General features: G+C 36.6%; 2 protein-coding genes across 2 annotated transcripts; both read left to right on the top strand.

Moving 5' to 3' along the window:
- The first annotated feature begins 463 nt into the window (after positions 1-463).
- LOC113235826 (COP9 signalosome complex subunit 7b) lies at positions 464-5,842 on the top strand. The gene is made up of 4 exons (XM_026471733.1): positions 464-819; positions 3,222-3,474; positions 4,758-4,978; positions 5,614-5,842. The coding sequence occupies exons 1-4, from the start codon at positions 625-627 to the stop codon at positions 5,764-5,766; spliced, it is 822 nt and encodes a 273-aa protein (XP_026327518.1). The 5' UTR covers positions 464-624; the 3' UTR covers positions 5,767-5,842.
- A 1,959-nt stretch (positions 5,843-7,801) lies between these two features.
- Positions 7,802-8,668, top strand: LOC113235879. The gene has a single exon (XM_026471801.1). It carries the CDS (start codon positions 7,802-7,804, stop codon positions 8,666-8,668), a length of 867 nt encoding a protein of 288 aa, XP_026327586.1.
- The last annotated feature ends 8,612 nt before the right edge of the window (positions 8,669-17,280 follow it).

Genomic DNA, 17,280 nt, shown 5'->3' with positions numbered 1-17,280 from the left:
TGTATACATGGTCAAGCTTGATACATAAGACTTAATAATTCAAATTCAACTGGTTTCACTTATGATGAGCGCTGTACAAATTATAAAGTTTGATATTATGCTTTTGACGCCTCCCGCATGCAATTTACATGTAACATGATGACTGTGGGCCGTGATAGTTATCTCTTCTTCTTCTTCTTCTAATCTTGAGAAAATTGACAGTTCTACAAAAAGATAATTTTTGTCTTCGGGCTCATGGTAAGCCTACAAATTTACAAAATGATGAAAATCATTTATACTTCAGCGTGAGCCCGTTAAGCCCATAGGATTGTGGTAGGAGTAAAAAATAATCGACGTAACCAAAAAACCGTAAAACTATCGATATTCGTATGGCACTACCATTGGACACACATAAGACTCATTTGTCTATGGTCATGCGTTTAGTTTTTGCAACATTTTCAAAATTGCCAATTTTGATGCACCTACAAAACGATTCCGTACATTAAGAACTGTCATTGGAGAAGATTTGTGGATTTCTTTATTGCCGAAGTAGTGGTTAATTTGTGATATTTTCAAGAATTATAGCGTAACTCAGTTGCTTTTATTATTTTCTTGTGTGTAGGATAAAAAATATTCGATCAAATCATGAATCCTATGTCGATGGATAGAGACGAGCCTTCTTCGTTGTTATCATTTTCATCCAACCATCCCTTGGAACAGTTTATTTTGTTGGCCAAAGGAGCCAAAGGCTCCGCATGCGCTGAACTGATAAAACAAGTTCTGGAAGCACCTGGTGTCCATGTCTTCGGCGAGTTGTTGGAAATGCCGAATATAAAAGAGGTTAGTTTTGGAAAAAATAATAATCTACCTACCCACTATGTTTATACGAACTTCGACTTATTATATATTTATACTTTATTAACTAAGCCTAAATAACATTTTTTTAATGAAATTATAGACTTAAATTGCATTTTAAATTTCCCTTCACTGTGTTCTAATGGGTTTCTATAAGAATAAATGAGAATTACCTGCTATGTAATTATTAAATATAAATTATTTCGTGCTCATAATTCATTTATGATAACTGTATTTTTCTAATTAGGAACATATTAATAACAACCAGTGATTGGAATTGAGGGAGTTCATTTAGCCAAAGTAAAGAATAAAATGAACATTCCCTTCTACCAATTCTGGGACTTCACGGAACTATCTATATATATGAATATTGAGAATGTTTAGAAAATAAACAGTAAAAAAAGAATTTTTAAACACATTGATAATTAAATGGATATGTCCATACTAAGGAAACATTCATACTTTAGGAAAATTAACTCCCTGAATTCCAAATACTGATAATCATTGACTTACAAATAAATGGACGACAGGTCTAATACAAAAACCATGAAAAAAATGTCCCAAGTCAACCTATTTGAAATTTAAATTGTTATGTCATCGCAGTATCGCGCTGTCCGTAGAACAAATGAAGACTAAAGCGGAGTGTCGCGCTCTAATTATCTAATTAATATTACTTATTTACTAACTAATTTCAAAACAACATTTTAACAAGTCACATTTATTAAAAGGAAAACCGAAACAAAAGGTTCTCCTTATTTCTAAAAGAAATTACTTCCTGCACACCGAAATACAGGACACAATTACTAAAATAACAGGTTTACGAGCACAACAAAACAAAAATGATGTAATACAAAAACAATATCAATAACATTAAATTATAAATTAGTTAAGTAGATAAATACATATTTTCTAATATAATACCTAATATGTATAGTGTGTTTTTTTAATTGGGACTGTATGGAGAAATCTGAAACCATAAGGGAGTACGAACCATTAAGTATTTTTTTGTGAAAACAATTTTAGCATGGTAGTAAATTTTTTAGTCAAGTGTGAGTTTATGGAGAATAAAAATGAGGAAAATCGATTAATTTTTTTTAGTTCTGATCAACTCAGTGTCAAGAAAAAACTCAGGACAGCAGAAGTTGGTGAAATTTAATAAAATTTTGTTAATTTTGGTATATGAAAAAACCTTTTTTTTAAATTGACCAACTTCTGCTGTACCGATTTTCTTCTTATCGATCAAAGTATGGAATTATACCAAATTCCGTATTCGTCTTTTCTGCCCACGATTTTGGCAGAAATTGATTAAAACGGCACTCTTGGGATAAAACCCGGTTCAAAACTGCACGAGTTTTGACCGTTTTGAGGGATGATTGTATTTTAACCCACTACTCATCTCTGCAGTCAACTAATTCTTTATTTTCTAATTGGACCTAAAATAAACAGTGCAATAACTGACCAGTCCTTACATTACGTCATTATTTACTAGTGCTCTGCTTCCGTGTGTGAGATAAATTGTATGTAATAAATCTCTAAATAATGTGAAAAAAATATTACCATATTTATTTATAATAGAATACTTGAAAGCATTCTGTAAACACGCTTAAAGCAACATGTGGATTTTAATGTAATCCAAATTTGTTCTATTACATGAACACTAAAAACTATAGTGAGAAAATAGTTTCAAAAAAGTTCTTCATAAGATCAGATCAATCGACAACCTCATAGCAGTTACTAGTGGATGCTAGAAGAGGAAGTTCCAGCTTTGACTTGGGCAACAAATATTTCTAAATAAATTCTAATCTTGGGGTCTGTGTAATGCCCTGGACTGAATTTGTACTTCTGATACTCATAGTACAAGGAATTTCCTGATTCGAGACCAGGTAACTGGTGTGATTGTCTGGCACATGATTGTATAATGTAGTTGGGACCATATTTCATGGTGTTATAATAATTGTAGCAGTAGCTCCTTGTAAAAGAGTTAGTCCAGGGAAGTACTGCTACTGCCAACGTACCTATTTCTGTCGCCAAACAGTAATGGCAGCATTAACATGTTCCGGTTTTGAAGGGTAAGGGCGCTGGTCAAATTACAGGCACATGGGACTTGTCAACTTAAATCTCAGGGTGACGGGCGCAGTGGCGGTGCCCCTCAGATCTTTGCTATTTAAAGTTCTGAGTGGCACTGCAACTGTTATGAACAGGCGTGTAGATTACCTTCAGGCGCACGGCTTGTTCGTCCTGTTACTTGATATTATAAAAAAATTGTATTGTTTAAAATAAAATATTTGTATAAGTCTAAGTAATGTTAGACTGACTATTCCGCAAAATTGTGGGTAAACAGCCTATTAAAAAGGAAAGAATAAATTGCATTGTCTGTTTGATTTCAGCTTGAAGGTGGTACTTATGACAAACATCTCAAAACTCTAATTTTATTTGCATACGGCACATACAAAGATTACCTAGAGAACAAATCGGACTACCTAGAGTTGACCCCAGCACAGTGTAAGAAGCTACAACATCTAACAATTGCCAGTCTTGCTACACAAGAGAAATGTATTCCCTATAGTGTGCTGTTGAAGGAATTGGATATAAAGAATGTTAGAGATCTGGAAGACCTTATTATAGAAGCTATTTATGCAGGTAATGAGTTTTTTTTAAAAGGTGCTTTATTGATTATTTAGTTTTAATTACATATTAAGTAGCAGTAGAGCTAGCTCATTGTGAAAGAGTTCATCGAGGGAAGTACTACCACCTTACTTATTTCTGTCGCCAAGCAGTAATGTCAGCGTTACTGTGTTCCAGTTTTGAAGAGCAAGGGTGCTGGTGAAATTACAGGCACATGAGACTTGTCAACTTACCGTCTCAGGGTCACGGGCGCAGTGGCAGTGCCCCTCAGATCTTTGCGATTTAAAGCTCTGAGTGGCACTGCAACTGTTATGGACAGGCGTGTAGCTTACCATCAGGCGCACGACTTATCCGTCCCGTCACTTGATATTATAAAAAAACTGTCTTTTAATGATTTTTTTGCGCCCACACTCATAGTCCTTCACTAGGGAAACCCTGTATCACGGGTGCCATGGACATACATATAGACAACCACAAATTACACTCAAACACACGAAAGAAATAAATGTAGGCCGTACAATATTGCCATTGAACCCGGGACCTCTGCATGGCATATTTAACTGTTCAACTACAGAGGCAGTAGAATTATTGGTACATTACATTGTACCCATGTAACATAAAATATTGGTAATGTAATTTCTTCAGAAATAATAATATCATGTCCTGGCAAAATATTGGTAAGGGCTGTTTATATCTAAAGACAGAACATGTTAAATGTATTTATTATAGTAAATTTGGTCCTCGTGTCGCTCCCCAATATATCTTACCATCTTGTTTTGCGTAACCTGTCATCAACATTCAGAAGGAGCTAAAGAAGAATCATTTTATTGCACTACAGAAAAGCACAAGTGTAGTCGTAAACAGCTGCTAAGAGATTATTACATTTTCTGTGCTTACCGCACCTGTTGCGTGTACGGTGTCGCCAATGCGCATTCAACACACCTGCTGCATCTATATAAATTGCAGTTACCGCTGTGTGCCACGCCTTCGCACAGCTGTTGTATTACGATCAATTTGATGTGTTTAGCAGCGTGTGTGCGTATTAATGGGTATGACTTTGACTCACATAGGGGAAAAATGAACTTATTATTTTTATTATTAAGTTTATTGAATATCACTTTTTCGCCGTAGCGCCATCTGTAAAAAATCTATGAATTATGTAATAATTTTTTTTTTACTTAAAGTATTAAAGATTGTTCAAAACATCATTAAATTAATGTTAATGGAGCAATATCTACTTTATTTATAACGTTATAAAAAGTGAACGACTTTTAAAGAACTATTTTCTGACATTACAGATATAATCCACGGCAAATTAGACCAAGAATGCAAGCGCGTAGAGGTGGACGTAGCTCTAGGCCGCGATGCACGCCTGGAAGACGCCTCGTCCATCGCAGACGTGCTTGCTGACTGGTGCAATGCATGCGAAGCTGTACTAAGCTCCGTTGACCGCCACATACAGAGGGCCAATCACCACAAACAAAGAGCTATTAGGCATCAGCAACAAATTGAACAAGAGGTAACTGCATCTGTATTGTAACAGCCTGTATCCGTGGCTCTGAAAGTATAGTTAAAAAATTTATTCACTAAAATAATGTACATATAAATAAAGGAAGTTGGAGCCATAAGCGATAAGGCATATTTTTAAGATATTAGAATAAAGGATCGGCCTTATCAGTTTAGTTCCAAAGCTCCTCATTATTGTGATATTAATTCATTCAAGTTTACGTACAATACAAAAGGAAATGTATAATGCCTACTATCACCCATAGATGATTGCCGGATATGGAGTGGATAGAAATTCACGCACTTAATGGATTTTGTGACGAACCCCTCGTTGTGAAAAATATAACAAAGTAATGCAATACTATATATATTTCTATATTCTATATATATTCGGCCTCCGTGGCAGAATGATTACAATGACGGACTGCCACGCAGAGGTCCCGGGTTCGCTTCCTGTGCGGGAGAAATATTCGTATGGCCCACATTTATTTCTCTCGTGAGTTTGGGTGTAATGTGTAGTTGTCTATGAGTGCGTCCATGGCACCCGCGACACAGGGTTTCCCTAGTGCGGGGTATATTAGTATATTATTGTTATATAATAGATGATCATTTAAAATGTTATAAAAAACTATATATTTCTTCTCCCAGGTAATATATATAAAGAAGACATTGAAGACACAAGCCGAGACCGAAGAGTCTGCGGCGGGTGGTGGCACCGAATCCCACTCTGCGCCTAAGAAGAATTCGGGCAAAGGCAAAACGCCGCGCAACGCTGCCAAGTTCTGGCAGAAAAACACATAAAATCAGAAAAGACTTTGTGTACTTGTGATATGAATAATCGTATAATAATAAATATTTAGGTACTGCCGCTCTCATAGTGATGACGTTTCATTAAAAATAAACATTATTTTCCTCTTAGCCATGCAAAGTGGTAGTGTAGTGAGCATTGATATGAACATTATCTGAGGCTATCAGCACAAAGGCAGCCAAATTCATTTTATGTATGGTAATCATATGATTTTTTATATTATTTTTTTTCTTATAAGGTCAGGCTTACCCATTCTTTAACGAACAGGTAAAGAATGGATAAGCCTGAAATGCCTTATAGCAGCATATACATCCCATGTAGTACCTAAGATATTTTTTTCTTTAAATTTAATTATTTTCACCTTATTTTATGATTTTACGTTCATAATATTCTACGTTAACAGTGCTAATAGATAGGCAATAAATAGTGTTACCAGATATTGCACTTTAATTTTTAATTTTTTTAAAAGTTTTAAAACTTATAAATTAAAAAGTTTTAGTGCATTTTTTTTTCACTAAGTTTAAGCAACTTTAATTTTTAAAATGTATGATAATTTGAGTGGCCAACTATTATAAAGTATTGTGTGTTTAAAGTACATTTCAAAATGTTATAGTTCATAATTGTATCTAATTTAAATAGAAAATTATTGCTATTAATGTTAAAAAATAAATCTTAGGTACTACTTGGGATATTATTTTTCGTTATATTTTTTTTAACAGTCAAGCTCTACTATAAGTCATTTCAGGCTTATCCATTATTTAACGGACACCCTGTATACGTGAAAATGGCATCCAAATAGACCGGGTTATTTGTAAAATACTAAAAACCTACGAACATCATACAAAACAATAAATTTACTAAAAATAAACTTAGGTTTTTGTTTTGCTGTCTGACACTTTTTAGATCTAGCAACAACGCCTCCGTGTGCTGTCATCCGTAAAAATAATTTTAACGGTGGATGTGTGGCGGGCGAAGCCGTTAAAATAACGCGGTTTGCGCGCCTTTTTTATCTGTGTTTTTCTCTTCACTTTCGATAGACATGTTCTCCACTAAAACTTTTGTGAGTTATATAGATTATAATTAAGTTGTCCATTAAAAGTTATATAAAAGTCAGTCGTCTATTCATGAGTGTTAACCGAAACCCACAATTGGTGACCCCGACGTGATTTGGTTCGGTGGTGGGTTGTCGGCGTCAACTGCTGCACTAACTTTTCTGCGCTGACGCCGGATTGAATCTGCTAGCAGCTTGGTTGGAAGCTAATGACCACTGCCGACTCTAAACACACCGAGGTTTGAAGCCTCTAACTGCTAACGACACTCTGGTATGCTGAACTTTACTTACTTTCTTATTGGAATCCTCCAGAGAACTTACTGACAGTGGAATCCTCCAGGAAACCCATTAACCGTCTATCTCGATTTCGAACTTTATTTGGTGTTTTGTGCTTTGTGTGGTGTGGTGTTTTTTAATATAAACTAAACTGACAATTTCATATGACTAAACTTACCCTACTTACCTAAGCAAAATCTGTTTTTTTTTTCTCATACTTACAAATTTACAGAAGTGAATTTCCTATCTTGAAATTTAATTCCTTATTGTTTTTACTAACAAAAATACTGTTTATTATTAATAAATGTAATGAATACTGAATACCTACTAATTAATAGCTGTAATTAAACTTTCAAGCCATTTTCTTTTAAATTATTGATTTAGTTTTTAGGAAAATTAAGTTTTTTTTACCATTTTGTATATTAACATGGGACTGCACAGTGGTTCTGCAGTCATAATTTCTAGACAAAGTGTGTAAATTTTTTGCTATACGTTCTTAGTGTTCTAATAGCATGTTCTAATACTGTGCATTGTTATGATAATTTGCTTTTACAAACATTTTTATTTTTGTGTACTGTTTTGTGTGTCATAGCTTCGTTTTGCCACTGCACCCACCCCAGTCACTAACAATTTTTCCTGGTTTTAATTATTTTTGCACGACTATTGGTTTAGTGTTTGTTTGGTACTATAGAACCATTAACATGGATGAAGAACTGTTTAAACAGGAAATTGAAAGGCTTTTGGCTGAGAATGCTGCCTTACAGCTAAGATTGAGAGAGGAGAAAAAGGCTGAAGCTTGCGCTGTGAGTGTGAAAATGCCTCCATTTTGGACAGACAAACCCGCTGTCTGGTTTGCTCAAGTAGAAGCACAATTTGCTATTGCAGGAATAACTTCTGACAATACCATGTTTAACTACGTTATCAGTCAGTTGGATCAAAGATTGGCCGGAGAGATTGATGACATTATAACTAAGCCTCCCAAGTCTGGCAAGTATCTAAAACTAAAAGAAGAGCTAATCCAACGACTCTCAATGTCACAAGAGCAGCGTGTTCGCCAGCTATTAAGCGAAGAAGAGCTCGGAGACCGGAGGCCGTCCCAATTTCTTAGGCACCTCCGGTCACTAGCTGGCGCAGCTCTATCAGATGAAAGCATCTTACGCTCCTTGTGGATGCGACGCCTTCCACAGCAAGTCCAGGCTATCTTAGCGTCTCAGGCTGAACTGGGCCTTGATAAAACAGCTGATCTTGCTGATAAAATTATTGAACTTGTCGGTCCAAGGAACCAAGTTTTTTCTGCCTCTACATCAGGCCCTCCGTCCTCTGTGGTGGCCTCCTTGACTAATGAGATAGCGGACCTGAAGAAGCAAATAGCTGCACTCTCTACTAAGGGTATCCGTGGTCGTTCACGCGACCGTTCCGTGTCTTCAAACCGCCGTTCTCGTGGCAACACGCCGTCAAGAGGACCCAAGGTATGCTGGTATCACAAGAAATTTGATACCAAGGCAACCAAATGCACAAAGCCTTGCGCATGGACACCCCCACAGGGAAACGTGAGCAACAATCAGTAGAGGCGGCTACTGATTGTTTTTCTTCCGGCCGCCGCCTGTTTGTAACTGACCGGACGTCTAAGTACCAGTATCTCATCGATACTGGCTCAGACCTCTGTTGTTTTCCCAGGCGTTTACTCAAAGGCCGCTACAACAACAGTGACTATGACCTTAGTGCTGCAAACGGCAGTTCAATCAAGACTTATGGTAACATCTCCTTACACCTCAATCTTGGGTTACGCCGCGATTTCCTTTGGAATTTTATTATCGCTGATGTCAGCACTCCCATAATCGGCTCTGATTTTCTTAGTCACTATAATCTTCTTCCGGATTGTCGTTATAAGCGTCTTATTGATGGTAATACTAACCTTGCTGTTTCAGCTTGTGTTGCACAAATCAAACAGGATAGCGTCAAAGCAATTTCTATTGGTGATTCATACTACGCACCCGTGCTTGCTGAGTTTCCAGACGTAACGCGTCCTCCTGGCTTACCTAGAATTGTAAAGCACAGTACAGTGCACCACATTAATACGACTGAAGGACCTCCCGTGTCATGTCGCCCCCGTCGTTTGGCCCCTCAGAAACTTGTAGCTGCCAAGAAAGTATTTGAAGACATGGTTCAATGTGGCACTGCCCGTCCTTCTGAAAGTGCTTGGTCGTCTCCTCTGCACTTGACGCCCAAAAAGGACAACACCTGGCGTCCATGCGGCGATTACCGCGCTTTGAACGCTAGGACGATCCCGGACAGATATCCTGTCAGGCATATCAATGACTTTGCCAATAGCCTCGCTGGTGCTACTGTTTTTAGTACTATAGACCTTGTGAAGGCATACCATCAGATTCCCGTTTTTAAGGACGACATTTCGAAGACAGCCATCGTTACCCCGTTTGGCCTCTTCGAATTTCCTTTTATGACCTTCGGCTTACGAAACGCTGGTCAAACGTTTCAACGTTTTATCGATGAGGTCACACGGGGTCTCGATTTCTGTTTTCCGTACGTAGACGACGTCTTAGTTTTCTCTCGGGATGCTGCTACTCACAAGGATCATTTGCGCCTCCTTTTCGAGCGCTTTCAGAAATATGGAGTGGTCATAAACCCCTCGAAATGCGTTCTTGGTGCCAGCGAGGTTATTTTCTTAGGCAATTTGATCAATGCCCAGGGCACTCTCCCTCCCAAAGACAGGGTTCAACATCTGATGGATTTTCCACCACCTGAAACCGTTCAGGGCATGAGGCGATTTCTTGGAATGATAAATTATTATCGCCGATTTATCCCTCACGCCGCTCAATTCCAGGCGCCGTTAATCGATGCTCTTGTCTCTACCAACAGCAAGGGAGCCAAACCCTTTCCTTGGTCTCCGGAATTGCTCGAGAAATTTGAGGCGTGTAAGAGGAGCTTAGCTGATGCGACTTTGGTACAACATCCTGTTAGCGATGCCCCGCTGGGTCTTTTTACTGATGCTTCCGGCGTACACATCGGCTCTTGCTTGCAGCAACAAATTGGTGGACAATGGTTTCCACTTGCATTCTTTAGCAAGAAGCTGACCCCTCAGCAGTCTCAGTGGCCCACCTACCATAGAGAACTCTTGGCGGTGTACGAAAGCGTACAGCACTTCCGTTACATCCTCGAGGTCCAGCACGCCACTATTTTTACAGACCACAAACCTTTGTTGTACGCCTTCTTACAGCGCCGAGAGAAGCTTGCTCCTGCACAACTCAACCAGTTGTCTTTTATAAGTCAGTTTACGACTGACATAAAACACATCAAAGGCGAAGACAACACAGTGGCTGATGCCATGTCTCGAATTAACGCAATCTCCCTGGAGCAGGAATACGAGGATCTTGCCAAGTCACAAAAGTCGGACGAAGAACTCCTAAGACTTTTGGAGAATAATTCTTCCAGCCTTCAACTTACCAAAGTTGTAATACCTGGCACCGATCTCTCTTTAATCTGTGATCTTTCAACAAGCAAGCCTCGACCCTATGTCACTCCCGAATTTCGCCGAGCCATTTTCAATAAACTTCATAATTTGAGCCATCCCGGATCTCGTGCGACAACTCGCCTCGTAGCCGATCGATACGTTTGGCCCTCCATAAATAAAGACTGTCGAAGTTGGTCTCGAGTTTGCCAAGCTTGTCAGCGCAGCAAAGTAACTCGTCATAACTCCGCTCCCTTAGGCAACTTTGATACGCCATCTGGTCGATTCATACACGTCCACATGGACATAATAGGTCCACTACAGGTTTGTAACGACTATCGTTATTGCCTCACGGCAATTGACAGAGTGACCAGATGGCCCGAAGTCTGGCCCATGCGGACAACGACGGCAGAAGAAGTAGCAGAAACTCTCACCAGGGAATGGGTCGCGCGTTACGGGGTACCTTCAGTACTTACAACAGATCGTGGTGTTCAATTTGAGTCCGACCTGTTCCGTCGACTTTTACAAAACTTCGCCACCAAACGGATACGTACCACCGCTTACCATCCAGCCGCAAATGGCATGATCGAGCGTGTACACCGGCAACTTAAGGCTTCTCTTACATGCCACGGGAACTCCTGGATCCAAGCCTTTCCTTTCGTGCTCTTGGGAATGAGGTCGGCTTTTAAAGAGGACCTTAAAGCAACCGCTGCTGAAATGCTTTACGGCGAAACCTTGCGCCTCCCTGGCGAATTGTTGGTACCTGCACCCGGACCTGACAAAATCGAAGACGCGACTGATCTAGTTGTCCGACTACGCCGTCACATGTCGAACATTCGACCTGTCGGCGCGTCTCGTCACACACAACCCACGTCTTTTATCTTTAAGGACCTGTCTCACGCCTCCCACGTATTTCTACGGGACGACGCTGTTCGGCGTCCATTACAGCCCCCATACACGGGACCGTATTCAGTTCTTAATCGTTCTGACGATGGTAAAACCATTACTATCGATTTTAAGGGAAAATCAGTCGTAGTAAGTGTCGACAGAGTCAAACCTGCTTTTATTGAGCAACCACCAACTAACCCAAACACTGCTAGGACTAAGGAGACTACTCTGGATTTAACAGACCAACACCAGCCTCCTGCAACTGATACATCACCTCAACCAGAGTTTTCTCCAGCGACTAAGAAATCCCCTGGATTTTCAGCCTCTGCAAACCCATACGTCACTCGTTCCGGTAGGCGTGTAAAGTTTAAGATTTGGTGATTTTACCTTTCTCCGTGGGGGGGTGGTGTGGCGGGCGAAGCCGTTAAAATAACGCGGTTTGCGCGCCTTTTTTATCTGTGTTTTTCTCTTCACTTTCGATAGACATGTTCTCCACTAAAACTTTTGTGAGTTATATAGATTATAATTAAGTTGTCCATTAAAAGTTATATAAAAGTCAGTCGTCTATTCATGAGTGTTAACCGAAACCCACAGATGCCTTCTTTTTAGACTTCTGCCTGATCGGCCCATAGAGGGAGCGATCCTAGTTAGTTCAAACGGTCAATTGAACTAAGTCGGTCTTCTAGTTCATCTAGTTCCTTAGTTAATTAGTTCGTCTTGTCCTTGCTCGGATATTGAACGAAAGCTCCAAACTAGTAATTTTATTAACATGAACTGCTACGGACTTCTAGTATTATGAGGTCAATACTACACTGTACTAAATATTAAAAAATACAATTTGTATGGAATCGATACTATTTCATTTTCCTTCATTTTACAAGTTTAAAGACTGTCATTCTAACTAAATACTCTTTTTTTACAAAATAAAAATTATAGTTAGAATGGTGTGTTTAAAAATCAATATTTAGGTACAACTATTTCATATACTCGTACGCGTAGGTTGATATTATTCATACTGATACCTACCAAAAAATATTACGTTTTTGCAAGCTTGTATATTATACATAATGTAGATACGTATTAGACACTTAGAACGAGCTGGCAACGTTCAATCGTGCGTCCCACTCGAACTCGTGCTAAAAGTAGTAAAAGATCGCTATTTTTCGTGCTAGCACCGTTCCTACTGAATAAAAGACAGGTGAACTATCAACCCAGACAGTTCCTAGTTCGTACTGAACTAGAACGATGAGCTATTAAAACCGTCCAAGACGAACTAGTTCATGTCGGTCAGTGTCGGGAATATATTCCTAATAGTTCGTAGTTCATGAACTATACAAGCCTACTTTTGCCACAGCGCAGTTATTATCACCATACAGAGTGATCTATTTGAATATTCTTATTTTTGGACGGAAATATAATCTGATGATTTATTGACAGTCATGGATCAAAAGTTCATGTTTGCGATATGATGTTAGTTCCTGTGAGGTTAGTATTTTACAAATAACCCTATTTAGAACCGAAATTAGGGAGGGCATTTCTGAACGTTTCAGATAATAGACTGCACGGCCTTGGTAAATTAAATTTTCGTCCTCAATTTTCTCGAAATCTGTCGCCCGTGGAGAAAATTTAATTTGAACAAAAATTGTCTATTTATGTCTAATCTATCCGAAACAAACACTAAAAACTATTTAAAAGAAAATTTTAAATTTCTTTAAAAATGATAGTGCAGTTTCCATGATACTTGCTCCCTTTTCTACCGTGCGTCTGACCGAAATATTGAATATTACAAGCGTTAAAATACAGGGTTCATTCTTTCCTCGCAGGAAATTACTATATTCATAAACAACTTTTGTTCCATGACTTTTTACAAAACATAATAAATTTACAAAAATGAACTTTTACATTTTTGTTGTACTATCTGACACGTTTTAGATCTGTATTTGGTAGAATAAGTTCAAACGTGCAAGCGTCCTCCACGACGACTCCCGTCCATAGAGTTATTATCTTTTAGAGCGTAGTTTCCCAAAGTGGTTCCTACCGCCCCACAATGGGCGCTGAAAAGCCCTAGGTAGGGGCCCCGAAAGCTGATGCTGTCCAGGGGCTACCCACCGCATTTAAAAAAAACCGGAATTATTTATATAAACTACGTTACATATAAATATATAATTTTTTTCGTTGTGATTTTTTTGTGTTTTAAGTTAATATAAAAAAAACGTGTTTTCAATTATTTTTGTGGTGGTGGGTGTTAAAATTTTAAATTAACGCGGTGCACGGTGCACCAAATAGTTTGGGAACCTATGTTTTAGAGCTATATTGTTTTTAAATCTATTTATTTTTATGTGAAAGTAAAATGTGATGAATTATTAAAAATTATGGAACATAAGTTGTTGTTTATGATGTTAGTAACATAGTCCTGCGAGGTTATTCGTATTTTAAAAATAACCCATTTCGATGCTAAGAATTATTATTAAAGCGAGAGGATGTTTCTCACCCTTTAAACTATTATTTTGATGTCTTTTGCAAAGAATTATAATTAAAAAAACCCCGATATGGACAGAGTACTCCAAAAAGCAAGCTAACTACTCGCAGAGACCAATTTCATGACCCCAAACACAATAGTTCTATTTGAGGAGTTGGGTAGATTGCAGACTCCTGGTTGCAGAATCAGCTCCAGGTTACCATATCATGTAAAAGAGTTTCGATAAATACATTACAATCCCTTGACGATAAAGGCCATAATGGAAATTTGCACGCCAACAAAACGCCTATTAATTTACTATTCTAATTTTGTCAAGAAAGACTACGTATGTGTGCACCTTTAGAATTATAGTGACCTAACTCAAAAAAACTAATTTTTGGAAAACGTTGATTAAAGATTGACATGTCCATCAATTTTGTCAAAAAGGGAGAATATTGAGTTGTATTTAAAAATAATTATAAAACAAAATATTTTATGTAGTACTTGACTTATTTATCTACACTCTTCTAAATATAGAAAATTTAAAAAGTGGTAATTACTATTTTAATTTAATTTTTTTTTTAATAGTGCAAATATGGGTCTGTTCGTCTGAAACCTTGTATTTTTTTAAAAACTTGTTAATATTTAGGTCACTCTATTTCTGAATATTAGTGGAACAAAACTATTTATTTCTAAATAGTAAATATGAGATCGTTTCAAGTTACAGTTTTACGTTATAGAACATAAAGAAAACATCAAAACACAATGACAAACTTTTATTGGCAGATTATACCAAGTCGTAATAAGTTAGTTAAGGCCATTAATAACACAGATGTCGAAAAAATAAGCTAATAACCTAGAAAATTAAATAAAAGTATAACACGTTCCTAATGCTTATCAGTCTTTTCTGATAGTATTGCTTATTAAAAATTACGCCGCTTACGCTACTTTCGTAATCGAGACAATCGTACCGTTTGAAAAAGGTGGTACCTACTTAAATTATAAGTATTGAATTATAAAAATCTGCATAATGACTAGGAATTACGTTTTTATTAATGAGATCGCTTAAGTCTTTTTATGTTCATCTGGTTTGAGCATTTTGTTATGTTAGTTTCTTATAAGTACTAAAATAATCGTAAACTTTGGATAACATAATAAAAGTGAAGAATTGTAAAAATCAGCCCTTTAACAAGCGTAAATCTTTTTTTTATGTTCATTTCTTTACGTTATTTCTTCCGGTTTAAGCATTTATATTCTTTCGTTTGTTTTTTATATTGACGTTAATGAATTCACTTCGATTGTAAGATATTTTTAAATTGTTATGATAGGTTATTCAATGTGTATAATTCAGGGATTGTATAGAATATCTAGTGCTTCTATACACTATAGGGTTTCTTTAAGTAATGTATAATAATTGTTAATACGTTTTAACTTTTATACACATTTCATTGAGCATTGTATAGAATACCTAGGTATTATATGTATAAAATGTCGGCCGTAGATTTGGCAAAGTATCCAAATAAAGGCAAAAAACTCAAATTAGTCATTTAAAGAAAAACTATTGCGTACAACAATACAATGAAAATCTTTATATTAAGTCTTTGCTTTGTGCACCTACATTTAACAATTTTATACATTGCCTAATGCACGTTCGGCAAGTGTAAATACTGTTTATTTTATACATACATGTCCTGACTATTTTAGGCTTTGTATAGAATACCGGATTACATACATTACCGTTAACATATAAATATGTGTTACTATAATGTACTTTTTTTTTTCTCATTAAGGATATCAGCTATAATTTACAACAATTTAAATTTTCATAATAACACCGAAGTAGTGAATATACCATCTCCTGGGGAAAATCCAGAAAAGGAAATAAGTTATCAGATCACAGGTTTTTTTAAAATACCTTACTAATTAATAAAATATAATCGTTATAATTACTATCATTACTATGACAATTTTAGTTTGGTATCTTAATTAGACCTGTCCTTGTATACTTTTTTAACTCCTTTATTAAACTTGTTTTCATAATCGCAAAACTATTTATATAGTTTCTTTCAGAATATTCCTAATATAGCAAATAGTTTTTCTTCTTCAAGTAGATCATCATCAACATCCTTTTCCAGCAGGTCCTCATCAATATCTTCTTATAACAAAACTTCTTGCGTAAGTAAGTCAAATACCAATTCAGTCATAGATCAGTATTTCAATATCACCTATAGACCTATATCAACAACGTATTTCTATCGGTGACATTTATGTTTTCGTAACATTTGAGTCCAACGGAACTTCTTTTTTAGTTGTACAAAAAACATAGCTTTTCTAGAATGTCTAAGACTTTTCGTTGTTTTGTTTCTATTTCGATGGATCTCGTGTACGTTTGTAACCTTTGGGACAGAATTAACTGAATTATTGGAATTGGATACTTCTATATTGAAAGCAGTTGGAAGAAGGTGAAGAACGGATGCTGGAGCTTGATGAATGTCTAGTCTTTCAAGATTAGACCTATCGACCATACGTTGGTTCTGAGTCACTTAAATATACATCACTTTCATTTGAATTAATACGTAACTGATGGTAATTGTCTGTAGCCTACAAGTCAAGCACTTGTTAACTTAGACATTGAAGGTCCATCTATGATAAAATGGGCATTTGACTTACGTACGCAAGAAGTTTTGCCAGAAGAATATATTGATGATGACCTGCCGGAAGAGGATGTTAATTATGGTCTACTTGAAGAAGAATAACTATTTTCTATATCCGGAGTATTCTGAAAGTTAGTTTAGTACGGGTATAAAAATAAGTTTAGTAAACTTATGTTTACTTTATCAGCACAAGAGGCTAGGTTTGAAATAAGGTAGGTACCAAAGCGAAATTGTCATAGTAATGATAAGGATTATAAATAATAAAGTATTTAAAAAACCTGTGATTACTTACTTCCTTTTCTGGATTTTCTCCCCGAGATGGTATATTCACTTCATGTGTTACTATGAAAATTTAAATTGTTATAAATTATGATATTCGTATTCGAAAAACAAGCTAAATGAGTAAATTAGTACGTTGTAGTAACATTTAAATAACCTACCATAACAATAATATCACCATCACATTTTTATTGAGTATTTCTTGATGCATCCAGTGTTCCCTGGAAACAAAATTATAAAACGATTATTAGACTAAAGAGTTTGTAATTTTGTATTAATATGCTAGTAAATAAAATTTTACGTGAAGTTTAAATTTTTCTGAAATAAAAACTGCCCTTCTCTTCATTCCGTTGGATGTAAGTCACATAAAATGTGAAAAAGAAAAAGCTTATTTTGTAATTGAAATGTACACGATAATGACACATTTATCAATGT

This window comes from Hyposmocoma kahamanoa, unplaced genomic scaffold, assembly GCF_003589595.1.
Source record: "Hyposmocoma kahamanoa isolate Upper Pololo Valley unplaced genomic scaffold, ASM358959v1 88, whole genome shotgun sequence".
Taxonomy (NCBI): domain Eukaryota; kingdom Metazoa; phylum Arthropoda; class Insecta; order Lepidoptera; family Cosmopterigidae; genus Hyposmocoma; species Hyposmocoma kahamanoa.
This window is presented reverse-complemented; position numbering and strand designations above follow the sequence as displayed.

Excerpts from the sequence above, each read along its gene's own strand:
- LOC113235826 (XM_026471733.1), top strand. The coding sequence starts at position 625 with ATGAATCCTATGTCGATGGATAGAGACGAGCCTTCTTCGTTGTTATCA. Across the intron at positions 820-3,221 it reads AAATGCCGAATATAAAAGAG|CTTGAAGGTGGTACTTATGA; the intron begins GTTAGTTTTGGA and ends GTTTGATTTCAG. Across the intron at positions 3,475-4,757 it reads TATAGAAGCTATTTATGCAG|ATATAATCCACGGCAAATTA; the intron begins GTAATGAGTTTT and ends CTGACATTACAG.
- LOC113235879 (XM_026471801.1), top strand. The coding sequence starts at position 7,802 with ATGGATGAAGAACTGTTTAAACAGGAAATTGAAAGGCTTTTGGCTGAG.